A 27,073-nucleotide genomic window follows, 5' to 3' on the forward strand; every position below is an offset into this window, starting at 1 on the left:
GTTGGTTAATACAAGAGACATTCAATGAGATAGCTGTTATGGCTTTTTAAATTTTTTTGTCAAAACTTTAAAAAAATCGGTGGGTTGTTGTACGTTCTTTTTGGGCTATATGGCCATGGTCTAGAGGCATTTTCTCCTGACGTTTCACCTGCATCTATGACAAGCATCCTCAGAGGTAGTGAGGACTCTAGACCATGGCCATATAGCCCGAAAAAACCTACAACAACCCAGTGATTCCAGCCATAAAAGCCTTCAACAATACTTTTAAAAAATCCTCTAAAATTAGTAGATATATGAATATTTTGTGGATAAGTGTAATGCTCTGAAACTTGATGGGTAGGCAGTGTAAAGGTGTTCTACCATTGTAGCAAGTTTAACCCCAATAGCTATAAAAACAAGGGAGAAAGGAGTTCCTGAAGTTTCCCCACTTGTGCATACCACCCCCCTGTTATGTCAGCTCCACTGGCTGCCGATCCAGTTCCGAGCACAATTCAAAGTGCTGGTTTTGACCTATAAAACCCTATACGGCTCTGGCCCTGCGTACCTGTCCGAACGTATCTCCTTCTACGTCCCATCTCGGAGTTTAAGATCTTCGGGGGAGGCCCTGCTCTCGGCCCTGCCTTTATCACAAGTGAGACTGGCGGGGACGAGGGACAGAGCCTTCTCAGTGGTGGCCCCTCGCCTGTGGAATGCGCTCCCCGAGGAAATTAGGTCATCAGCATCCCTCCTCTCTTTCTGAAGGAAGCTAAAGACCTGGATATGGGACCAGGCCTTTGGGTAAGCTGGCAGATGGATAAAAGACAATGGTGACCAGAGTAGGAAAGGGCAATGACAATGCTGGATGGATTATGGATTTATGAATTGACGAACGTTGACCACAAGATGATTTTATTGCTGCTGTTGTTTTAATTTGACTGTTTTAATTAGTTATAACTGTCGTCATTATATTGTAAATTGTATATTGTATTTTGTGAATTGTTGGGCATCAAATTGTGCCTTTTGTAAGCCGCCCCAAGTCCCCCTAGGGGGTTGAGAAGGGCGGGATAGAAGCACTCCAAATAAATAAATAAATAAAATACTACAATGAAAGTGTAATGAAATTTTATTATTCTCACTAGTGCCCCCTAATTTTGTAATGAGTTGTGAAACATTTTTTTCACTGAACGCACAGCCGTAGTATATATGAAGCATTAATGATTTTTCGTGTTAGACTTGGGTCCCATCTCCAAGGTATTTCATTATATACACATATGCAAATATAGGTATTCTGAAATGTGAAAACAATCCAAAATACGTCTGATCATTTCAGATAAAGGATTTTCAAACTATATTAGTAAAGTAGAAAAAATCCAGTTGGCTGTAGGAATTTTAAGTCATCAATGTTCTGTGATTTGTAAAGATATAGAGGAGATAGAGGAACAAATTGTCAAAATCATATCTAATATAATTATTATTTGCCTGAAAAAAACTCAACCTGAAGGCTCTCTAGTCAACTTTGAAAGGAAAAGGAAGGCTTGCTTACTCTTCAGTGAATAATTAACCAAACAATGTGAAGTCTGAAGAATTGGTTTATCTCCAACACCAGGAACAGTTTAAATAATGTTTATTAACATAATCGAAGGAGAACAATAAAGACATTTACTATGAGCTGATACATTAGAGTTCAGAGCAACCACATCTTATATTATAACAGGCTAACAGCAAAGGAATGTCAGCGTGAAGGGAATGCATGAAGATCTGATCACAAAGAAGGGTGAAGCTAGAACAGAGTTTCATTGTGAAAAGCCTTTTCTAAAAATTATTTATTTTCTAACACATTTCAAACTGCCTGTTCAATAAGATCTAAAGCTAGAAAATCAGATGCTTCTAGGCACTGGCAATTATGAAGGATTCATGTTCAGCTGTGATATTGTTGATTATGGAAATTCCCCAAATTTCAACCTACTAATGTTGTTTTTAATAAACCTAACTTTCCTACCACCCTAACTCAAAAAAAACCAAAGCAGTTATTACACATTGGGATCAGTATTTGAAAGTCAAACTGAAGCATTTTGTCACAATGACACACATCGTTGGTTTATGGTGCTTTCAAGGGCTTACTAGCGGTGGTAGTCATTGGCATGTAACTATCTCCTCTCACAGGTAATTGAGACAAGTTTTGGTGCTTCTGATTTTTGCCTTTATCAAGTCCAACAAGAGATGTAGGTGGTTCCCGAAGTTCACTCGGCTCCATATTTATACCACCAGTTGGTTCTACAAACACTTCATTTGTCACCACACCTGGCTGTCTGAAACCAGAGGGGGTTGGGTAGAAGGCACCTGGGGCTACACTCAGGCCCTCTTCAGTTGTTGGGGATCCTTTTTGGATGCCAGCTGCTGTGCTCTCTGGATATGGAAGATTGCCCTGATTGGTCCCCACTTGCCCTGCTGGAAGCAGGTCATCTTGATCTTCAGGGAGGGCCCCAGACTGGCCTGAAGGGAACAAACCACCTGGTAGTCCAGGGAGGAGGAATGCAGCCATGACCTGTGAAGTTGGCTGAAAAAATAGGGAAGAAAGCAATAAAACATCTGTGATAATATATAATGATCCAAAAGATAATGTAGACCAGACCTGCACAACCTGTGGCCCTCCATGTGTTTTGAACTTCAACTCCGAGAATCCCTGACCATCAGACAAGCCTCTGGGAATTGGAGTCCCAAACACCTGGAGGACCACAGGTTGTGCAAGCCTGATGTAGACCATGCCAGTTTTCCATAATACCACAAATGCAGTGTATATCTTTCCCTGTCTTCACGGTGAAATTGGAGAGGGCAAATTCTTAACCTAGGTATCCTCAAACCCTGGCTCTCTAGATGTTTGGACCTGCAACTTCCAGAATTCCTGATGATTGAACATGCTGGCTAGGACTTCTGGGAGTTGGAGGCCCAAGCAGCTAGAGGGGATGTCTGTCTTAGCTAAAAAGAAGCTGAATTCTGAGACTTATACCCTGTATTGCATATAGGGCAGCCATATGGAGAATTACTTAAAATGGGTTGTTGAAGGACATGTCTCACTTTGGGGACATCTTGGCTGAATTCATTATTCTCTGGAGACAAATGTTGGGTTGTGGTAGCTTACATTAATTAATTAAATGATCAAAAAGAGATATGCCTTCTTCTGAGAAATTTTGAATCATCTTCTGTTTGAAGGGCTGTGTAGACCAAGTCCAATTTAAAGATCACAAGTTTGGATTTTCTGTCCTTCTGCAACTCATATCTGGATAGCCAAATGAGCAGATGCATCTAGGTGAGATTGCCGCCATCTTTCTCATGATGGTGTAGGGATGTAATTCTTTACTAGTTTCATTCTTACAAGAAGCAACATACAATTTGTCTTATTTGTAAACTTCACATTTGGCATTTTGAGGAGGAGGACATTTTCTGCACAGGAAATATGGTTTTCTGTGCAGAAATTACTGTCTTCTGTAAAGAAAATATTGTAGTTTATTATTCTGTGCAAAACTTTCATGAGATATTTTTACACAGCAAACAGCATTAATTCCATAGAAAATTTAAATTCTCTGCATAAATATATTTTCTGCATGGAACATATTGCCTCCTCCCCAGAAAATGCTGCTTTCTGTTTTAAAAATGGCTGTTTGTATTTTTCACAAAATAAAACTAAAAGTGTGGAGAATGTTGTCATTCCAGGTGTCTTCTCGTCATGATTTTCTAAAATTTTCAAATATTTTTCAAATATTTTTCCATCCTTAATTTGCAAGCATGTGGTAGTGTTTTGGGTGCTGTACTATAAATCTGGAAATCCAGGTTTGAATCCTCGCTTGGCCATGAAAATTTATTTATTTATTTACAGCATTTATATTCCGCCCTTCTTACCCCGCAGGGGACTCAGGGCGGATTACAGTGTACACATATATAGCAAACATTCAATGCCAATTTTAACATACAACATATAGAGACATACACAGAGGCTATTTAACTTTTTCTGGCCGCCAGGGGAGTTGTCGCTTTCATCGTCCATCTGCGACGCTGATGAAGCATTTCCGCATTCCCCACATGCTTCCCTGCTGTAATGCTTTGCTGGAGTCTTCTTTATGGCCTCATAAATTAGTTAATTTAGCCTTCCCACACTTTAAAGTGGTACCTAATTTTCCTACTTGACAGATGCAACTGTCTTTCGGGTTGCAAAGGTCGACAACAGGCTACACAATTGGTTGGAAACCCACTCCAACCCGGGCTGGCTTCGAACTCATGACCTTTTGGTCAGAGCGATCTTAATGCAGCTGACACTCAGCCAGCTGCGCCACAATCCCGGTGCTGAGTAATGCTAAGCGGGTTGTACACAACAACAATAATGACAACAAGAAAATAGCAATCAAAGAGTTAAGTATTTACCATTTCTTCAGAACTGAGGACTGTGCCCTAGTGCCCAAGAAAATGGGGTATAGAAAACAAAGGACACGGAATTAATGAAATTTTTAAAAACAATTCCTAAATGGTCTATAAAGTACTAGTGTCAACCATGCTAATATTAGTAATAGTGTAATGAAAATAGTATCAATAAAGATGACAGGTGGCAACATTCTAATAAATATAATATAATGATAAAAATACCACAACTATCATATTAATACTCCTTTTTTCAGCACTCAAAGCATAATTATTAATATTATCCTTACAACAAGGTCGGGGTGAAGGTGGTGTTATTTTCCTTTCCTGGGTGAAAGATGTACTGCTAGATCAGAGGGTGGAGAAATTTCCCTATAAAATGCATTTCCATAAGCATTTTTTTTCCAGAACGAGAATCATAGGGGGAAAACAACTTTCTTATACCAGATCGGATAATTGGTCCATCTAGTTCACTACTGTTTATACTGACTGTCAGATACTCATTGGGGGTTCTGATGAAGACTTTCTTTGACCTGCTTGGAGATGTCACGGACTGATTCAAGGACCTTCTGCATGCAAAGGAAAAGTTCTGCTCCAAAATTATGAAAAGAGCAGACCTTTCCTCCCATGAAGTTTCTATGATGAGCCTGAGTGGTCACCTAACAATATAGCAGAAGTATGGGTTTCTTTCTGTATTAGCAGAACGTGAAACTAGGGGTGCTCCAGAATTAGAGCCTTTAACTGTCGTGGCTCAATGCCATGGAATCATGGGAGTTGTTGTTTAGCCTTCTCTTCCCAGTGTGTTGGTGCCTCACCAAACTATAAATCCCAGAATGCCATAGCATTGAGCCATGGCAGTTAAACTGATGTCAAACTGCATTCATTTTACGGTGTAGATGGATCCTAGGCAATCCACAGTGCCTTCCAATTTATTATCTTTCCTAAATGGAGTGAGTAACTCCTGGAGACCCAAGGAGAAATTTTTGCCCTTTCCCAGACGTTAAAGAGTTTAGACCAGGGGTCCTCAAACTAAGGCCCGGGGGCCAGATATGGCCCCCCAAGGTCATTTACCCGGCCCTCACTCAGGGTCAATCTAAGCCTGAAACAACTTGAAAGCACACAACAACAACAATCCTATCTCATCAGCCAAAAGCAGGTCCACACTTCCCATTGAAATACTAATAAGTTGGTATTTGTTAAAATTGTTCATTTTAATTATTGTATTGTTTTTAGGTGATTTTTGCACTACAAATAAGATATGTGCAGTGTGCATAGGAATTCATTCATTTTTTTCCAAATGATAATCCGGCCCTCCAACTGTTTGAGGGACTGTGATCTGGCCCACTGTTTAAAAGGTTTGTGGACTCCTGGTTTAGACTCTAAGTTCTTCCTTTCTTATGGAAATGGCAATTCCTAACAAACAAAAAACTATTTCCCCACCAAAACAGGGGTCTCTCTGTGTTGGAAGTCTCCATATTAAACCTCCAAGCATTTCACTATACAAGCATTCCTTTTGTCTCACTTCTTACCTGAGGTCCCATTTGTGTAAATATAATTGGAAACATCTGCAAGTAATAATAATTATATTTAGCACATTGCAATAGGTTTTGGTTAATTATAGATAAGACAGGTGAGGAAATTGGCTTTGTGTTAAATCAAGGGCACAGTTAAGGCTTTTAAAAAGGTTTTTTAAAAATAATCTTGCGAATTATTAAGATGAATGAATATGCACACATTTACTAAAGCATATTGGCAATTTGTGGAACAGTCTTTCAAAGCTAAAATTTTCATTAACACATTTAACTTAGTATGAAGGTTTTATAGCAGACATGAGATAGTAATGCTTGGCATTGCCTGCCTAAGTTGCCCTCTCTTACTTAATTTAAATTCCTACTCAAAATTCACCTTTTTGGTGAAGTTTTTTGAACAATATACAAGGGCCCATTTCAACCTATGTGTTCCTTCAGCCTGGTGCTCCTAGACCAGAGGTGGACATCTGTGGGGAGGCTCATGAGCTGTTTCTCCCCCAAATGACCCTACCTGAGCCCTATGAACTTTGTGAAAATATATTATCATGGGCCCCTTACACACAGCTGAATAAAATCCCACGTTTTCTGCTTTGAACTGTGATATATGGCAGTGTGGACTCAGATAGCCTAGCGACTTGATAAACTGCAAGTTGCTTCTGGTGTGAGAGAATTGGCTGTCTGCAAGGACATTGCCCAGGAGATACCCAGATGTTTGATGTTTTTACCATCATGTGGGAGGCTTCTTTCATGTCCCCGCATGGGGAGCTGGAGCTGACAGAAGGGACTCAACCCACTCTCCTTGGATTTGAACCTTTGATCTGTCACTCAGCAGTCCTGCCAGCCAACTTCAGCCTTTAATTGGTTGGTGTAGATGGATTGGAAATGGGTGTGCTGTTGTTTAATGTAGTACAGCACACCTTCCACTTTTGAGATTTGGGGCAGAGGGCCCCTATGATTTTTTAAAAAACTGAAAGAATACCTCTCTATAAATTTCTAGGTCCTCCTGACTGACTCTATATCTCTGGAAGGGATTCTTAGAATATCATAATCCAATCCACAAATATAAGTTAAACCCACAGATATGGAGAGCTGACTGAATGTGGCTTATGTCTTTTGCTTTAAATTAATGTGTTAGAAATAATGCTTTATTTGCATTGACTGTTCCTGTTTTTTAAAACCTTTGTATCACACACTATTTTATCTATTTTATTTCAGTTTATATTGTAAGCAGCTTTGGGTCCTATATTGGGAGAAAGGTAATATATAAATCAAATTTTAAAGAAAATAAGTAATAGCTAGTTCTTTGCTCCAAGGATCATTCAGTAGCTGCAAAGGCTGCTAGAATGCTTTAAAAATGGGGAGAGATTAGAAGAAAATCAAAAGTGGCCAGAATGGTTTTGAAAAATAAGTATATTTCCTGTATGCGAATACTGTGGTTCTACTATCTTATACAGCCTCTGTCACCTCTTTTCTTTCATGAAATAGTTTAGATTTTAGAGACACACCAGCTATGGAGATAGATGAAAGTTCTGAAGTCGAATCTCATTATCCAACAGTAGACTTCTCTTTCCCTCCTTCAAGAAGATGCTCCAAAATATCTCAAATCCCCTGAAAGGGTGTCTACAGGACTAGAGGATTTCAGCCTTAGAAATGTTAGGAAATACTTACTGGTGGTGGTGGCAGAAGCTGCTGTGGTATCAACCCACCACCTGGTAGAGGTTGTGTTTGTGTTGTGGATAATGCTCCTAATAGCAGAGCAAGCTACAAGAAAAAGAAGAGAAGTGCTTGAAAGCATGGACAAGACGTAGAGAAAGAAGTGGAGGGGCGGGATATCTTTGCGTCATTTAATTTTGATTCAAATTCCGAACCCCTATTATATTTTAATCCCAATGTCAGACATTGCAGATGTCAAGAGATCACTCTGGCCAGCCAGCTCATGACCAGTCATCCTTGAAGCAACATTTTCTCATTAATGTCTAGTCATTTTAAAAATGTATTTCTTGCACTGCTCCTAGTCAAGATGTCTTTTCAACCAGAAGCCCTTGGCAGGACTAGACTTAACATCAGGCACACTAAGGCAGAACTGCAGACAGTAGTCAATCTTGGCAGTGTCATGAAAAGACATATGCTGTTCTGCCCAGGCAAAAAAATGTTGTGGAGCAACAGTGGTGTTGCACCATTTCATACTGAAGTATAGCATCTCTCTCTCTCTCTCTCTCTCTTTTTCTCACACACAGAAAGAGAGATAATTCTTAGAATTCATCCACTCAAAATGAATAATGTTTGCTCTCCCTGAAACTTTTGCTCTCCCTGAAACTGCCTGAAACAAGCACATGGAAATGGAGTCCTACACATTTCTGATGAGGTCCTAAGACAGTTATTGTGGTGGGGTATGTGTGTCTTCAGCAATACAGAAGATATATTAAAACTGGATTCATAGTGGTGAAATTCTTTATGCATAGAAGATGGAACTGAGGAAGCATCTTGATGTTCTCTAGGGGACACAAGGACTGAAACTCTTCCATACTTCTGGACAGGTTTGAAACAAAATCAGAAATGTATTGAGTGAGAGACTGTTGTCTGGCTCTAAGTGTGGTGCAAGTAATTTTGCTGCCTGTAACAATACATAAGGTGTCGCCATACTCATATGGAACTCTACCTTCAACTATGTATATCATCATTATAAATTGGCCAAAGGTGTCCACCCTACTGTGCAAAAGAATGTCCAAATGTTGTTTCTTGCACCAAAAATGTTCTATGTTGTTCCACAACCCCACTAAAAATATGCATTTTATGAACACAATATTTTGCACAAACATTTGAATGAAATTAAATATGGAGAACATATAAAAAGTTATGTAAAGATATATTAAGAAAAATGCAAAGAAAAGAACTTACAGAATTGATATCTATTGGAACCATTTGGGTGAATGGTAGTACATTGAAGCCAGGAAAGTTCTGTAACACAAAGAATGGTGAAGGGTTGTTGAACTGATTACTGCAAAAGTTTTAGGGCAGAGGTGGGCATCATATAGTTCTCCTGGTGTTAATGGTGTGGTGTGGCATGCAGCCTAACAAATGTAAGCATACTGCATAACTCTAACCCCTGCATCAGTTATACATGTCTCCCTGGGTATAGGACTCACCAAATTCAAGGATTAAAATATTTTCTGGATACAATGTTAGAGAAACACTTGTTTTTATTCTCCAGTTAATTCAAACAGGGCAGGGCCAGAGAATCTGCAGCCATCATGATAGTAGACTACACTCCAATTATCCTTGCCCACTGGGCATATTTGTTGCAGCTGGTGGGAAATGCTGCTCAAATATACAACCGCAAGTTGTCTACACCAATGAAGTATGTGATCAGCATGAGCTCATTCCAGTTCAGGATACCAAGGGCTTGTCTACACTAGCCCTATATCCCCGAAGTGGACTAGCAGTTGCTCCTGGATATTCAACAACATCAAGAACTTCCAGTCCTTAACACAAGGTAAACAGGGTTAAAACAATTTATCCCCATGTTATGCAAAGTTGTGGAATGCTCCAGAGTTTTGTTGAAATTCCAAAGCAGCCCCTCACTTTGGGCAGAGTGTGATCGATGTTGCCATTGCTTTTTTGCCATGCTGATAAGGGAATAAAGCAGTCTCATGCCACACAAACACACACATCTGTCACCATGGTAGATGGCCACAGAGCGCTGGAGAGCATCTTTCCTTACATCAGCAAAGGCATCAGTATAACCAAAGAGAAGAAGGGGAGATTGCAAAGGTGCTTGGCAGTGACCAGAAGCTATCTCAGAGCTTTTTTTCAATCATGCAGCCCTAAACCAAAGGAAAGGGGATAGTACAGTGGAGCCAAATTGCTTTTGTATCAGCTGGACTGTCTGTAGGACAGACATGGAGCATGTGGCCACCTCTGGATCCAGTCTGGAGTAGCGATACGCCAGACTGGCTCTGGATTTAGTGGTGCATGTGGACGAGCCCCAGGTTTACAATTAAAATCTCCATCTGGTTGTATTTACATCAATGTTGAGCATAGTAGCAATTCTGTGTAGTTTTAAATATTTACTTTAGCCTTGGTGGACTTAGCTTTGAAACTTATTACCTAATATCCTCATGATACACATTTCACATCAGCTAAGAATACAGTGTATTTATTTACACAACATTTTACTGACACACAAAATTAACTGCAGGTTTAAAAAAATGAACTACTTTTCAGCTGGAGAATTTCTTGAAATAAAATAATGCTAAATTGCCAACACAAACTTGTAGAGGCATAGTAAAAGTGAATTTCCAAAGCAACTCTACTGTCATTTATAAAGTTTTCTTACCTGTACGGTAGGACTTCCCAGTTCCTGTGGGTTTTGTGCAGTTAAAATGGGGTAATTTCCAAAAGGCCATTCAATTGCAGGAATCTGCAAATATTGGCAAAGAATCACATTGATGAACACACTGGATGGAAACATGAGACATATTATATCAAGGTGGGTAGCTCTGAAGGGAATGAGAGCCATTTTTCTCCAGGCCACATTGGCACTCCTATTGGAACCAGAAATGCTACCATAACACTTCCCTTTGGTTTTAGCTGATTGTTTCTCCTAATTTGTGGTGGAGATAGGTTGGAGTCATTAGGAATTTAGGATGGTTACCACATTTTGCACTTTTTTAAAAAAAAATATTGAAAACCAAACACATTTTCAAAGATAATTAAACTATTTGGGCTAAAGGGAGATATTGTCTGATAGGGGAAGAGTGTAGGGAAAGGAAAGAAGGAAAGAAACAAAAAGTAAAATAAAATAATAATTTAAAAATTGTTTAAAATCTGTTTAGGTCTGTTTAGAGGCAAGAAAAATCCCTGTTGGCAAATTGAACTGGAATATTTAAATTGAGGTTCTCTTCAGGGGCATCACCTTGAAAACATATGTCAACAACAGCTCAATATATCAACTCAAAAATAGACCTTAATGAACTTCTTGTTCAGGTAAGTGTATATACTATATAATACATATTACAATCTGACTGATCACATTATGGGATATACAAAATATATTTTTCATCCATATTCATATATGAAATCTGAAGTATCAGCAAACAAAAATGTGTCTTGCTCTAATCTTGAACATGTGTCTGGCAATGGAGCTGTAGCAAAATGCTTCTGAGATCTTGCCTATTCTCCATGAATCACGAAGTGGCCATTCAGAGACTGTTCATTAAATCAGGAGTTGTTTCTGATTTATGGCAGCCCTGAAGCAAAACTATCATGCTGTTTTCTTAGCAAAATTTATTCTGAGATAGTTTTGCCTTTTTCTGTGGCTACAAGCATGTGACTTGCCCTAGGTCACCCAGTGGGTTTTCATGGTCGAGCAAGGATTGAAATTCTGGTTTCGAAAGTCCTAGCCCAGTACTCAGAAGCCTTACACCATGCTGGGGTTGGCATGAGGGATGGTTGCATATAACTCAGCCTAAGATATATGATGCAGACTACACTTCAGATGTCAATTTGCATCCGATGTCAGTCAACTATAAATCTCTCAACAGCAGGGGAAATGTCCTCACTGCATACAACTGATCTTGTAAACCCCCTCTATTGTAAGCTTGGCTTCCCTGAATTCCTGACCTCTTGGATCAACCATAGGGTATACTATTTTGATTTCTACTGCCACACTTTGTTCTTCCTGGCTGCCTATTTCTCATGAGTGGCTTCAGAATTCTTGAAGTCTTGCTAGTACGCCTCTATTTTTTCTGACTCTCCTGCTCAGCTCTATAAGAAGTTGATTGCTAACCATAGTACATGAACCTATTTGTGTACAGATTTCCAGGTAGTTATTTTCCATATTTGAACTGTGGACTTCATCCCATACAGTCTTCTCTCTGTCTTTTCTCTGAACTGCTGAAAAGGAGTCCCATGGAGGCCATCACATGACGTAAGGCCACTTCTGGTTGTTGCCCCTGGGACTTCATTGTGGCAATACAGGGAAACAGAGGAAAGACTCCATTTTCAGGATGGAAACAGGGAAAAGATACAGGGTGGCTCCCATCCTTAAAAATGGAAAGGCATAGTAGAGAATGAAAGAAAATAGTTCTCTTCACTTTTACCCACTTTTACCACTTTCATGTGATGAGATCTTAAAACTCAGAGTAGATTCACTACACAGAGATGCCACTGAAATCCACAAGCATGTGGACAATTTCAGCAGAAAGGAAGAAACCATGAAAATGAACAAAATCTGGATACCAGTATTAAAAAAAACCTCTAAAATTATAACAGTAAATAAAGAACAAAACTCAAACACAGGGGAACTCCAGACAAGAAACAATCAGGAACAGTTAATAACCTCTCAACAAAGGATTCCCAGGATTGATGTCAAGACATCAAATGCTAATCAAGGTGGCCAATTGAAACATTCACACTTAGCTCCAACAGACAAGAGTTGTTTCTCCCACCCTGGATTTTCCAGATATATAAAACCAATTTTCCTAGTTTCCAACAGACCTCACAACCTCTGAGGGTGCCGGCCACAGATGCAGGCAAAACATTAGGAGAGAATGCTTCTAGGACATGGTCATATAGCCTGAAAAACCTACAACAACCCAGTGATTCAAGCCATGAAATCCTTCAACAATAGAGATTCCACTGATATGGAAGCCACCAGCCAACCCTTATGATAATATTCAGCCCTTCCACATGTAACGCATGTAGAAGGGACAAATACGAAATAGATCTTAATTCCATTTATTTAATCAATCTCATCCCCCAACTGACAGCCAATTAAGTAGCACAAAGATAATAATTAACTTCTCAGTTCCCTTGTCTTGAACCTGACAGCAGATGAAAATGCAGTCAGTCATAAGGAGGAAGTAAGCTTCATTTGCAAGGCATCCTAGCACTACCACCCTTCTATAACTTGCAGCCTCATCATATGTGGCAAATTTTGGTGGCAACTCCAGTTGTGCCACAGCTTTGCCACAGAGACCACGTGCTCCCACTAGACATGAGAGAAGTACTTCTGGGGTGCCTCTGGGGCAAAACTGTGGTGGAACCAGATGTGATGAGAGAGAGAGGAAGTTGGAATGGTGTGAGGCATGGAGAGATAAGTTCCCATGCCTCCTGGGTGGGCATTGCTGGGACCGCCACAATCTGTGGAGATTCCAGTGGCAAATCTAGTGGTGCATATGACAAGGTAGTTGAACTATTATAATTTAAGTACCAGATGCAATGTCTCTAATTTCTCCCCTCACCCCTTAAGATTCCAGGTTGCTGAATTCCTAGTTTCCAGTTTACCTTCAATGTGCTGTTTAATGGACCCAGGCAGGCAAGTTTTGCCAGGCTATTCTTCCAGAAACTAGAAGCTGGAAAATGAAGGCAGCCAGCTGGCACTGTAGAACAATTTCTAAAAGACTGATACCAAATCTCATGGCAATATACTGCAAAGCAATGACACATAAGATAATTTCTTCTTAGCTTACCTCATTGGGGATATGGTTTGCTAATGGATGCTGATCTGGAACCAGCTTTGCTGGTGGCAGTCCAATCCCAGGATTTGACCTTGGCTATCATGAAGAAAGGAACACAAATTAATAATGTGAGAAATATTTTTCAAGTCTAATCTCTGCTTGTTCTTCTTCTGAGAGAAAAATGCTTCTGATTGAAAAATAAAAAGCATGTAAAGTAACTTCAAGAGAGGATCGGTATTTTCACATGTTAATCATTGGCTGCATTGTGTTATAGTGATAAATCCCTGAATACCAGTTAGCTGAGATAAATAAATTGGAATAGTGTTCATGAATATTTCAACTACTTAAAATGCAATTGTTGTTATGTTCAGTAGGAGCTGGGGGTAACACTTTTAATATTCAATGAAGCTTGCTGTCTTCCAAGTGTTGTTAGCACTACACCTTTTAGGAAGAATGTTTATAGTCCACATTTTCTGAAAAAAAGGTGAAGTTATCGACTTGGCAGTGTGCACTGAAACCAATTTCTCCTAGATCAGGTTAAGGATTAGAAAGAAATCCTAGAAAGCATCAATATTTACCTGAAGCAAGGATTAGGGCTCAAGAGCCCCTCGCTCACAGTTTCATTACGAATGGGTGAACACGCACAAGTTGGCCTCAAATGTTACTTGGATTTAGCAAGCATACTGAGTATCCCTTATCAGAAATGTTTGGAACTAGAAATTGTTTGGATTTCAGATACTTTTTTCAAATTTGGAATGTCTGCATTGGCATATATGTTACAAATAAGATACCTTGGAGATGGGAATCTAAAAATGAAATTTGTCTTCATTTCATTTACACTGTATACATAAAGCCTGAAGGTAATTTTATACAACATTCTGATTAATTTTATGCATGAAGCAAAGTTTATGTAGTACATTGAATCATCAGAACCATCTCAGCCACCCATGCAGGCAATTTTGAAATACTTTAGATTTCAGAATTCTAAATAAGGGATGCTCAACTGAAAAGAACTTGCAAGGAATGCTTACTAAATGATATTCCGTACCTCTGCTTAATTCCTATTTGATTCTTTGCCTTCCTTCACAAGCAGAATATTGTTGGATGTATTGTCGAAGGCTTTCATGGCCGGAATCACTGGGTTGTTGTAGGTTTTTCCGGGCTATATGGCCATGTTCTACAGGCATTTTCTCCTGACATTTTGCCTGCATCTATGGCAAGCATCCTCAGAGGTAGTGAACAGCAGTCAGAAAGCTTGTCGTGCCTTTTGTGGGTAGCCAGCCTCTCCCCACCTAACATTCCCATTGCCTCGGCACTATAAGAGGAATTTGCGAGACCAGTTGCACTTGTTACAATGTTGTAGTAAGGGTGAGGCCGTGGACCATATTTTAGTTCTTGAGGGCCACTGGTGGTCCATGGACTACAGGCTGTGAACCACTGGTCTATCAGCAGATCCACCAGCCACATTGAACTGGGATTCCAATTGTTGGAATCCAAGCTCGCAATGTAAGACAGTGCCACTCAAAGAGTCATGATCTAAGTATTGACACTGATCTGTGACACATTGGCTGCCAGAGATAAAGCAGGGTATAAATAAATGTATAATAATAATAATAAATAATATAATAATAAATACCTGGAATATTGGGGGAAAGTAATGGCTGGTCCTGCATGTTAGATAGTTTGGGAAACTGTATTGTGTACAATAATCAATGGAAAGCTTAATTATGATAAGGGCAGCAGATACTAACCCAAAACGGATCTGACAGGGTTTTTCTTCTTCTTTTGCTTGCTTTATTTATTCATTGGAGACATTGCATTGAAAGTACAGCACATGTAAACTGAGTTTTTCAACCAGCTACATTCCAATTATTTCTTTATTTCTAAGGTTACCTGTGTTTGCTGTGGAACGTTTCCTTGGGCTTTGTACCTTTGCATCAGCCGTAATATCTGGTAATTGAATCAAAGTAGTTTCACACAATGAATAACATCATTTTAATTCTATATCATAACCGAAAGGATGTCAGGTATTCATAAAACATTTTTTTCCATGTCAGAAGCTACTTGAGAAACTGCAATTCGCTTCTGGTATGAGAGAATTGGCCGCCTGCAAGGACATTGTCTCAGGGACGCGAGGATGTTTTACCATTCTATGGGATGCTTCTCTCATGTCCTTACATGGGAAGCTAGAGCTGATAGACCGAAGCTCACCTCACTCCCTGGAGTTGAACTGCTGACCTTTCAGTCGGCAGTCCTGCCAGCACAAAGGTTTAACATATTACACCACTAGGGGCTCAAAAAAAGCATATAATATCTAATTATTCACACAGTTTTTCTGATACTGTGCAAATACTGCTGTCCTATTACGTCTATATACTAAAGTTTGGAGGACAGTTTATTTGGTACGAAAATTACTTAAAATATCTACAGAGTAGAATTAAAGAGGGGAAAGTTGACTAAGGGCCCTTCCACAAAGCTGTATAAAATCCACATTGAACTGGATTATCTGGCAGTGTGGACTCAGATATTGCAATTCAAAGCAGATGTTGTGGATTATCTGCCTTGATATTCTTGGTTATATGGCTGTGTGGAAAGGCTCTAACTCTTTTGGGAAAGGCTCTGATAAACTTAAATGCAAGGAAAGAACATAAATGGAACAATAAGAATAAGAGCTTCTAGAAGTTATTATTTGGACTACAACATCCTGCGTGGCCAACTCTTCCTAGATCTGAAAACATTATTTTATTTACGCACACCTTGTTTAGCATTTTAGATCATAAAGAATCTTCAGCCCCAATGATCATACATCAATGAAGGGAATTTTTTCTTGAAACTCAAAAATCCTTCATGTTTGAGCATGCTTCCAATTGTTTATTTTGATTGCAATTCCGAACACAGGACACATAAATCCCAGGATAGCAATGGGATTAGGATTCAGCTCTAATCATATTTCCTAGGCACCTTCCACACAGCTGTATAAAATCCTGCATTGTAATGATAATATAGTAATAATAAAACGAAAGGGACTCAGAGTGGATTCCAGTAATAAAAGGCAAACATTCAATGCTCAAACATAATAAGTAATAAACACAAAATAAATGAAAATTGACAACCCAACATATAAAAGCAAATTGTAACTTAACAACTAAAATTAAATTGAAAAAGCAACCTATTATATTATCTGCTTTGAACGGGAATATATGTCAGTGTGGACTCAGATAACCCAGTTCAAAGCAGATATTGTGGGATTTTCTGCCTTAATATTCTGGATTATATGGCTATGTGGGCCCTCAGTGAGTAAGCTTTTTGGAACATGGTGGGATGTACATTTAAGAATGCGAAATAGAATTGCTCTGTAAAGCTGCTAAACTGCCTTGTGCAACATTCCCTAAACTGGTGTCTTCCAGATGTGTTGGGCAACAAGTTGGTTGATGGAACCTGTAGAGATTGTGGAACTTGTAGTCCAAGATATCTGGAGGGCATTAGATTAGAGAAAGTTGATACATAATATTGTAGTTTTAACTGTCTTTTTCTTTTTCTAGTAAACAGAATCTTCCAGTGGATTGATAATCTACCCTTATTAATTTGTGGGAAAAGAGAAGGAGCCATATGGATTATCTTCACAGAACAACAAAATGCTTTAGGATTGCTTTGATCCTCCTGTTTCAGATTTAACATGTCTTTGAATTTCTCAGTTTCAGTCTTGCCTCAAAATATATATCAAAATATATTTTGATGGATACTGTGCATTTAATCTCAAATTGCAAGACACATGCCAGATTTGCGGAAAGGAGCTTTTTGTACTGAATTCTGGAAACCCCTTACCATCATGGTCACTAGTAGGCCTAATCTCTAAAAGTAATGTTTCCATTGTATTGTCGAAGGCTTTCATGGCCAGAATCACTGGGTTGTTGTAGGTTTTTTCAGACTATATGGCCATGTTCTAGAGGCATTCTCTCCTGACGTTTCGCCTGCATCTATGGCAAGCATCCTCAGAGGTAGTGAGGTCTGTTGGAACTAGGAAAAAGGGTTTATATATCTGTGGAATGACCAGGGTGAGACAAAGGACTCTTGTCTGCTGGAGCTAGGTGTGAATGTTTCAACTGACCACCTTGATTAGCATTTGATTGCCTGGCAGTGCCTGGAGCAATCTTTTAAAAATGAACAAAGTCTGGCTACCAGTATTAAAAAAAACTCTAAAATTAGAACAGCACAACAACAGAGAGGAAACAAACAAGGACATCTAATCACCTCTCAACAAAAGATTGCTCCAGGCACTGCCAGGCAATCAAATGCTAATCAAGGTGGTCAGTTGAAACATTCACACCTAGCTCCAGCAGACAAAAGTCCTTTGTCCCACCCTGGTCATTCCACAGATATATAAACTTTTTTTCCTAGTTCCAACAGACCTCACTACCTCTGAGGATGCTTGCCATAGATGCAGGCGAAATGTCAAGAGAAATGCCTGTAGAACATGTCCATATAGCCCGAAAAAACCTACAACAACCCAATGTTTCCATTTATCTTGCAAACTAAATGACTCATCAAACATCATCAGGGTATAGATATACACTTTCTTTTTAAAAGAAAAAAGACTTACTTCTCTGCTGTTGCTTGTAGCAAAGCGCCTACCAAATTGATTGACCTGAGGAAGGAAAAAAAATCCAGATCATGGTAGCACAATTTTGTTTTGTTGACTTAAATAATTCAGCAAATAATATTTCTGCGAAGAAGCAATTTCTTCTGTATAAAATATTCTGTTTTCTGTGTAATCCATCTGAAATTTGTGCAGAACATTCCCAAATTGAAAAATTGATATTCTTGCAGTAAGAAGAAGATTCCTGGAATTACTTGTAGCTTCCTTTATGAATTGTATCAGTAGAAAATTACATTTCTATCCTGAACCACAATCTCTTGCTGCACAGGGTTGAAACAACGTCATATATTTACTAAGTCTACAAAGATTCTTCACCTTCCACTTTTAAAGATCTTAAGCTGGCATTTAAACACAGGAACACAAATAAAGATGATCTTTTCAGAGCTACCCCAAGACATTTTACTAATGAAGCGAGAGAGAAGATGACACCACAGTCCCATAGTTGTTTAGACAGTAGTCAGACTAGCAAATTGAAATTATGCTAGTAGGCATAGGATAAAGTCTCCTTTATCACACCTAAGGTGGAAATTTAATATTGAGGCCCAAGAGAAGATTATTTAACATAATACATTATTTCCCTGCACTGTGTTACAGCCAGGAAATTTAAGAGAAACACCTTGGGATGGAAAAAACAGAGAGGGTGATTCTTGGGTTGTTTTTAGCCTCACACAATAAAAAAAACTAAGCTATGCTTAGTTTTCCTTGAGGTTGAAGCATGCCATCACATTCATTTCATGGTTTGAAAAGCACAGACATGTCAACATGTCACCATCAATGTAATTGATGCTTTCTGAATTCAACACAAACAAAACAAAACAGACTTTCCCTCTCTTTGTTTTCCCTCCCTTGTCCTGTGTACTAAAATGCCCGTGAGCTTACACATTCATCACTGGGTGTACCACAAACAAGAGAACGGGATTGGAAGTTTTGTGCTGGAAGTTTAGTGCACAAAGTTTGAAGACTATTTGACTTTAGCATAATTAGAGTATTTTTGCCATAGTCATCCATCAAGCAAATGAGGCATACCATCCAACATTTCTCAGAGGAAAACTGGAGTATATGTGCCAAGCAACATCAGAATGTGTTCAAGATGGCAAAAGTTATGAATGAAGAAGAAGACACAAACAAGGAAATAATGCAGCCGTTTTCTTTTACCTGAGTCTACAGGGAAAAGAGATATTCCCATTCCTTGTAACTCATATGGATCTATTATTTACTTACAAGCCACCCAGTAACTTGAAACAAGGCACATGCATTGCAAGTGAGAGCGAGTTACCAGAAAAAAAAATGTAAATGTATGTCATGTGCAAATCTGTCCCATCCATCACTAACAAAATGTCTTTGTGGAGGGTTTCAAAGAAAATAGATGCAATGTCATAGGAGCCCCCAGTGGTGCAGTGGGTTAAACCCCTGTGCCGGCAGGACTGAAGACCAACAGGTCACAGATTCGAATCCGGGGAGAGGCGGATGAGCTCCCTCTATCAGCCCCAGCTCCTCATGCGGGGACATGAGAGAAGCCTCCCACAAGGATGATAAAAACATCGAATCATCCAGGCATCCCCTGGGCAACGTCCTGGCAGACGGCCAATTCTCTCACACCAGAAGCTACTTGCAGTTTCTCAAGTCATTCCTGACACGACAAAAAAAAATTGACACAGTAACTGCAGGAAGAGCTATTTACAAAAAAAAAAATCCAAGTGTGAGAGACTGAAATCTATAAGGAATTTTTAAATAGGACTCAGAGAAACCATACCTTTGTGACTCTTGCGGTGGTCCAAATCATGCAATGTGTTTTTTAAAAGCCATCTGTAGTTTTGCCATTTTCATTTAAGTATGCAAAAAGCTGAGAGTTTGGCACATACACATTTCACAGTTACTTGGAATCCACAAAATCAAAATATTAAGTCCTTTTCTAGGAAAGGTGAATAATAAATAGAGCTAAACTATCCAAAAGGATTAAAAATTTCTACACACCAACTACTAGAAAAATCTGGACGTTGCAATTTTTTTTCACATCAAACTATCAACACTTATCTACCAGGAAGTTTACAGAGCAAAGTGAGCTGCCTTGGGGTGTGGAAGTTGCTTTGCCTGTGCTGGGGCCCTTCAGTATCAATTGAACACCTAAAGCAATGCCATACAATATAATATACTCAGTGTAGTTTGCTTTATCTCATTAGAAGCATGCAGTATGAATACAAGCCAGCTGAGTAGATTAAAAGTGACTTACGGGTAAACAGAATGTCAGTCCCAGGAGAGAAAGAAGCAGAATTACAATCTTCATGTTCCAAATTGGTATCTGCACGAAGGAATCAGAAATCCATTTTCCCCTTGTTGCCTTTTAGGAATAGTGAGTCATAATGCAAACATCTACCTCCACATTAGCAGCTGCTCTTACCTTGCTGTTGTCTTATAAAGTCAGAAGAAATTATAAGTTTGGTCCCTACTGTTTTTGGCGAAGCTCTTCTCTCAGCCTTTTTTTGGAGATGCAGCTGTCTCCCTGCCTGAATTTAAACACTTCACGAAGGGGGTAGTCATCGGAGCAGAACCCACACATAGTCATTTGTGTTTCACACAGTGCCCAACATCTTATTAGCAGCAAGTAACATTATGTCACAGAATATCTGTGGTCGTTGGAGTAAATCTTTTCTAACCCACAAAGCGCATGGCGTGGGATATACAAAATGAGACCTTCTTTTTCAGAAACCAAATCACATAATTGCGTTAATGAAATTAGCCATTAAAGAAATTAACATTGAAGGCATCAATCCCTTGTCTGGATAAGAAAGCAATCATGTAACTCTTTACTTATGGCTGGACTACAGATCCCAACATCCCTTAGTATTGACTATTAGGGCTGTCCAAACGCGGAAAAATTTGTTTCTAAACTCGATTTGTTTTTAGGGGTTTTTTGCGTTTCGTTATTTAAAAGAATTCCGAAATTTTCCTTTAAAAAAGTTTGATATTTACAAAATTTCAGAAATCATAAAACAATTACGAAACAATTACGAATAGATTACGAATCGATTCGTTAATGGTGGCCGCGATCGTGCAATACGCTAAAAAAACTTCAGAAGCTTCCCTCTCCCTCTGTTGTTGACTGTTGGTGTGATAATTATATATTTTTTCACTGAGAAAACAAACAGCAACCCTAAAACTTGCACCAGACATGCGGAAATAATAACGAATCAATTACAAAACAATTACGAAACGAATTGGAAAAATTCGTTTCGTTTTTTAGTTGCTCCTGAATGGTTCAATATCGCTTCAATATAAAAAAAAATAACGAATTTTTAACGAATTACGAAATTACGAAACGAAACCGCCCAGCCCTATTGACTACAACAGCTAGGGTATCTTGAACTTATCCATTATCCTCTCATTCCACCAGCAGATGAATCTGTTTTCATTTAAGAAAGACTTTGAGTTTTAATGATGAAGCAGTAGTATATCTCTATATAAGAGTATGCAAACTTTTTAATTTTATTTTGTGAAAATGGTTTAATCTTTTAAAGACTTTTTAAATGGACTTTAACACAGAAATGAGGCAGAACAGCAGAGGACTGTCACATTTTGGATATAGTCTGTATCACACGGCCCCATGTGTATTGGTTAGCTTTTAATGGCCTGACAGTTTTTAGGTTTGGCTTGTTACTGCCTGAGGGAATCCTTTGTTGAGGGATGATTAGCTGTACCTGATTGTTTCTTGGAGGGGAGGAGGTAGTTGGTCTACCTCCTCCCTGTGATAAATCAGTCCCTCACTATTGGGAAAACCCATCAATAGCTGCAGATCACACTTCATTCCTGTCACTTACCTATCAAACTGTGCCAGTTCCATGCCAGTATGGACATAGCATATTATTTGAGAACACAGAAATGCTGGAGCACTCTGACAACTACATGCCAAGCCATTGAAATCCACAAGCATGTGGAAAATTTCAACAGAAAGGAAGAAACCATGAACATGAACAAAATCTGGCTACCAGTATTAAAAATCTCTAAAATTATAACAACAAATGAAGAACAACACTCAAACACAGGGGAACTACAGACAAGAAACAATCAGGTACAGCTAATCATCCCTCAACAAAGGATTCCCCCAGGCAGTAACAAGCCAAACCTAAAAACTGTCAGGCCATCAAAAGCTAACAAATGTGGCCAATTGAAACATTTACACCTACTTCCAACAGACAAAGAGTTCTTTCTCCCACCCTGGACATTCCACAGATATATAAACCCAATTTTCCTAATTTCAACATATCTCACAACCTCTGAGGATGCTTGCCATAGATGCATGCAAAACGTCAGGAGAGAATGCTTTTAGAACACGGCCATATGGCCTGAAAAACCTACAACAACCCAACACTATGTATAGTTAGCCCCCTCTATCCATGAATTCTAGAAATTGAGCATCCATGGATTTTGGTATTAGTGGGGATCCTAAAGCCAAACCCCGGGGCCCTCTGTAATGTATGATTAAAGTAAATTGAGTTCCATGGCTTTAATGAAAAATCATATCTAGAGATGGTTTTGAAAAGAAACCAACAGTGTCAGTCAAATGATTAAACCACTAGAGATGAGAAGATCCTCTCTCATGTCCTCCCAAAATACAGGATGTTACAAATAAATGAACCTGATTTGAAATCATAGTGCTTTGAAATTGGATCCATTATTTAAAACACCACTATATTTCCCCCACTGGTGGGATAAGAACCTCAATCTTAAAGGAGGTATATATAGGAAGAGGCACTACTTCAAGTATCATGAGCTCCCATTCTTAACTATAGAGTCATTTGTAAGTCAGGTGTTTGTAATTTGGGGACTGCCTGTATTCTGTTTTCAATCAAATAATAGATGTCAGTAGATGCAACACTACAAAAGTGAATAGACAGAGACATGACATTTTAATTCCCCATCTCTTTTACAATGTCATCAGATGGGCTAAATTCAGCAATGATGGTCCTGCTTCACCTGTACCATGGAGCCCACCAGCTCCCATCCCACAATGTCGAGCTACTTCCAACGGGACTCAATGGTAAAAGTGAAGAGAGAGCATTATACGCCACCATGCCGACAACATGGAAGGCTTCCCATGTTGTATTGGCAACAATGGGGGGAAGCCAAGCAGCAGATGCTTCCCCTGTGTGATGGGGTGGCATGGGGCGACAGGTTCCCCACACACCCCAATGGCCCCTGACGGATTTCTCACAATCAATGGTGATGAGGTCCTTAGTGTTCTTGCTGCCCATGGAACCTGTGGCAAATCTGGGAGAAAATCAAGACATGACTGCTATTTTTCAGAAGACGGAGCTGAAGACTTTCAAAACAACCTGCCACATCAGTTCCCTCCTCACACACAGGTATGTTTGCCAACTCTTTGGCTATGAACAAAACAGCAACAATTGCTAGAAACAATGTAATGGATCTTATGTACTAGCTCTGCATGCCAAAGGCAGGGGGAAATCCAGTCCTAAATCCAGTACACATTCTCCCTTTATGTCATATAATTACTATCTAGCAATATACCTACTACAGATTTAAGAAACTCTATATGAGGCCTTACAAAGTGCTAATGACTGGAAACAGATTAACAAGGCTGAGCTACTTTGAAACATTTACATGCCAAAATACATGTTGTTTCTTCAGATTTATTTTGCATTAAAGATAAATGTGCTACTAAATTTATTGTTCACTAGCTGTACCCACCACGCGTTGCTGTGGCCAACCTTCCCTCTCTCTTTATCTCCTTCCTTTCCTCTTTTTCTTTCCCTTCCTATTTATTTTCTTTTTTCTTCCATCTCTACCTGTTTCTTTCCTCCCTTTCTTTGCTCTTTGGTTACATCCTTCATTCCCTGTCTTTTTCCTTTCACTTTTTTATTTCCTTCCCTCTTTCCTTGCTTCTCTACCTTTCTTTCCTTCCTTCTTTCCCTCCCTCCTTCTCTCCTTTCCCTTCCCTCTTTCCCTCCTTCTCTCCTTACTTTTAACTGTCCCTTCCAACTCTATTGTGTAAGTCTATTTAATTTGTATTATATATAAAATGTTGTATTTATATCTTACATGGAAAGAAGGAAAGGAAGAAGGATGGAAGGAAAAAGGAAGGGAGGGAGGGGAGGATGGAACGAAGGGGAGGAAGGAAAGGAAAGGAAAAGAAGGAAGGAAAAAGGAAGGAAGGAGAAGGAAGGAAGAAGGAAGGAAGGAGGGAAAGGAAAGAGGGGGACGAAGAAAGGAGAGAGGGAAGGAAATGAAGAAAGGGAAAGAAGGAGGGAGGGAGGAAAGGAAGGAAAGGAAAAAGGGACAGGAAGGAAGGGAAAAGGGGAAAAAAGGAAAGGAAGGGAAGGAAAGAGGGATGGACCGGAAGGAAGTAGGGGGGAAGGAAAGGAAGGGGAAGGAAGGAAGAAAACAAAGGGAGGGAGGGAGAAAAGAAGGGAAGGGAAGGGAGAGAAGGAGTGGAGTATGGCAGAGGCAGCTACCTCCCGGTCTGGATGTTAATAGGAGAGGGAGAGAGAGAGAGAGAGAGAGAGAAATGTGTTGCCGGAGACAGCCGAGCAGGTCAAACAGTCTCTCTCCCCTCTTCCCTCCCTCCCTCCCTCCTGCCTGCTGCTTCTTGGAGGAAGAGGAGGCGATGAAAGGAAGGGGGGAAAGCCAAGAGGGAAAAGGCTGCTGCTTCTGCTGGCGAGGAAGGGGCTTGAGGAGCTCATCCACCATCCTCCTCCTCTTTTTCCTCACTCCCATGGTGCCCACTCTCGCTTGTGTGTGCGTGTGTGCATGTGTGTGGCCGCGTCTGGCTTCTAAGGCTTTAATGGTGCAAGGAGGAGGAGGGGGCGTGGCCATGGGTCTCTTTGTGGACATGCAGTTTAGAAGTCCTTTCTGCTTTATGTTTTCATGATTTTTTTGAGTGGAGAACATACATTGGGTTGTTAGGGATATAGTGTCCAAATTTGGTGTCCATTGCCCCAGTGGTTTCCGAGTTCTGTGAATAGCACAAATGAACATTACATTTTTATTTATATAGATGGGAAGGTGGAGGTTTGAATATCAGTTTGCCTGGCAACTGATCTCAGTTAGCTGTTCCCATTCTAAATCACCCCATCAAGCTAAATTATTCTCATATTTGGATTGTAATCCTAATCTGATAGCAGCAAGAATGATTGTCAGTGGAAGGAAAGCTATGCAGGCTAAGAAAAGGTCTTTCCCACTGCTTTCAGAAATTTGGTTTTGTCATAAAGCTCTGTATGGCTTAGTACAAACTCAGTGGTTTCCAACATTTCTTCCTCCAAGTGTTCTGGACTTTGGCTACCAGAATTCCTGATAGTTGTTCAAGCTGACTAGGGCTTTGGAGAGTTGAAGTCCCAAACACCTGGAGGATCAAAGGCTGGGAACTGCTGGACTAGAATACTTGAAGGAATATATTCTCTCATACATTATATTATTTGCTGCAGCACTGAGATCTTTGGATGAAGCTCTTCTCTTGAGACATTATCACATGTGACAGACAAACTAGCATTGAAGCTGGATCATCTCCTTTAGTGACAGTCTTTATGACATGATGCCTATGCATCCAGCTGCTGGTCTGCCCCATCAATAGTTTACAATCCAATCACCTGTCTTGGTCTGTTCTGCTTCTATGCCAGCATGTGGCAATAATATAATGTCACCCACTTCCTCCCTCCTCCCTATTCCCCAGGTTATTTGTTTTCTGTTTGGGTTGTTATACAGTTTTACAGTTATATTTGCTTTTTTGTTTTTCATAACTAAAATTATTAATTTTCTCTGAAAATATAAAAAATACAGAATAGCAGAAGTATGGGAAGGCAGTGTTATACGGCATGTAGAATTATGATTGCAGGACCATGGATTGTCAAATTACAATTGTGTAAATGAAGAAAGGTGTTCATTTTGTCTTGTTCAACTACAGTGGAATGGAGATTTTTTTACCAATATGGTGTTTTAATTAACTTTCTAAGTTCTCTTGGATCCCAGTTTCAAGGGGAAAGGAACACTATAAATAGAATGAATAACAATAATTATTGTCACTAGAATGATGGTCTGGGGTAGCTTGATTTAAATTTCAGGAAATTGGTTTAGCCTTTTGCAAAGCGAGCCCAAACAGACTTGCTCATCACTAACATGAGCTGAAGAGTGTGATGTTAGGAGAACATTCATGGCTTGTCTGCACTTGCAAAAACCCCAGACTGACCCTGAATGGAAGGATGGCTGTTCTTATGACGCAAATCAACTTCCAGTGAGCACAAAAGTTGGTTCTTTTGCTATTGTTGTTGCTTGCTTTGCTATAAACCATCTTTGCCCTAGGCAAAGTTGGGGGATACTCCAGAATTTCAGAGTAATCCGGACAATGGGATTTGGACTGATTGACTTTCCAGACTTTCCATGCTAGACACCAATACCCTCTCCCCCTCTCTGTGCTCCTATGCTCATGGAAAGGATCACAGTTGTGTCTCTGTTGCTACTCCTAGACAACTACAAAGTTCAGTGCAAGCTCCTGAACACTGCAGTCATCCCTGTTGACATCAGAATGGGCCTCTGATAACACCAGCAAGAAGGAGGGAGAAAATCCCCTTCTTCTTCCTGGTCAGACAGGCGCCTCATTCTGATATTGACAGAGGTGCCAGCATGATCTGCCCTCCTTCTCTCTGGTTGCACAAGCACTTCCACTGATATTAGAACAGGGTGCGCACACAACCAACAACTATTTCCCTTCTTTCTTTTTGCTCTGTTCTGATGTCAACAGAGGCACCCATAAGAAACCGAGCTCAATAGCTGATTAGGAATAGCAGTGGTAGCAACGCGGAGAAGGTGAGATGTGGTTGGATAAACTGCCCCGTGTAGGTGAGCTCCTACTTAATGTTTAGCCTTCTTGCATTTTGTCTGCACTCTCTAATATAATTCCTTATCTATGGGGAAAGTACACTTCTTTTTCCTTTGTGCATGGAAAAACAGCTTGTGGGAGGAAACATGGTTTCAATACGATGAACAGGAAGATTAAGCAGCTGTTGTCACTTATTCTTCAACTCTTTATT

General features: G+C 39.7%; 1 protein-coding gene across 1 annotated transcript; it reads right to left on the reverse strand.

Annotated features, from left to right (window-relative positions):
• Window positions 1-1,594: 1,594 nt before the first annotated feature.
• AMTN (amelotin) lies at window positions 1,595-20,509 on the reverse strand. Its single transcript, XM_060760910.2, has 11 exons — window positions 20,434-20,509; window positions 20,266-20,334; window positions 17,979-18,023; window positions 15,272-15,328; window positions 13,391-13,474; window positions 10,255-10,338; window positions 8,817-8,876; window positions 7,587-7,679; window positions 5,919-5,954; window positions 4,396-4,422; window positions 1,595-2,536 (listed from the first exon to the last, which is right to left on the reverse strand). Exons 2-11 carry the CDS (start codon window positions 20,317-20,319, stop codon window positions 2,078-2,080), a joined length of 999 nt encoding a protein of 332 aa, XP_060616893.2. The 5' UTR covers window positions 20,320-20,334; window positions 20,434-20,509; the 3' UTR covers window positions 1,595-2,077.
• Between the last annotated feature and the right edge of the window lie 6,564 nt (window positions 20,510-27,073).

Source organism: Anolis sagrei, chromosome 2, assembly GCF_037176765.1.
Source record: "Anolis sagrei isolate rAnoSag1 chromosome 2, rAnoSag1.mat, whole genome shotgun sequence".
Lineage (NCBI taxonomy): Eukaryota > Metazoa > Chordata > Lepidosauria > Squamata > Dactyloidae > Anolis > Anolis sagrei.

Excerpts from the sequence above, each read along its gene's own strand:
- AMTN (XM_060760910.2), bottom strand. The coding sequence starts at position 20,319 with ATGAAGATTGTAATTCTGCTTCTTTCTCTCCTGGGACTGACATTCTGT. Across the intron at positions 10,339-13,390 it reads CAAACCATATCCCCAATGAG|ATTCCTGCAATTGAATGGCC; the intron begins GTAAGCTAAGAA and ends CAATATTTGCAG. Across the intron at positions 5,955-7,586 it reads AGCTTCTGCCACCACCACCA|ATGTTTCCAATTATATTTAC; the intron begins GTAAGTATTTCC and ends TATTACTTGCAG.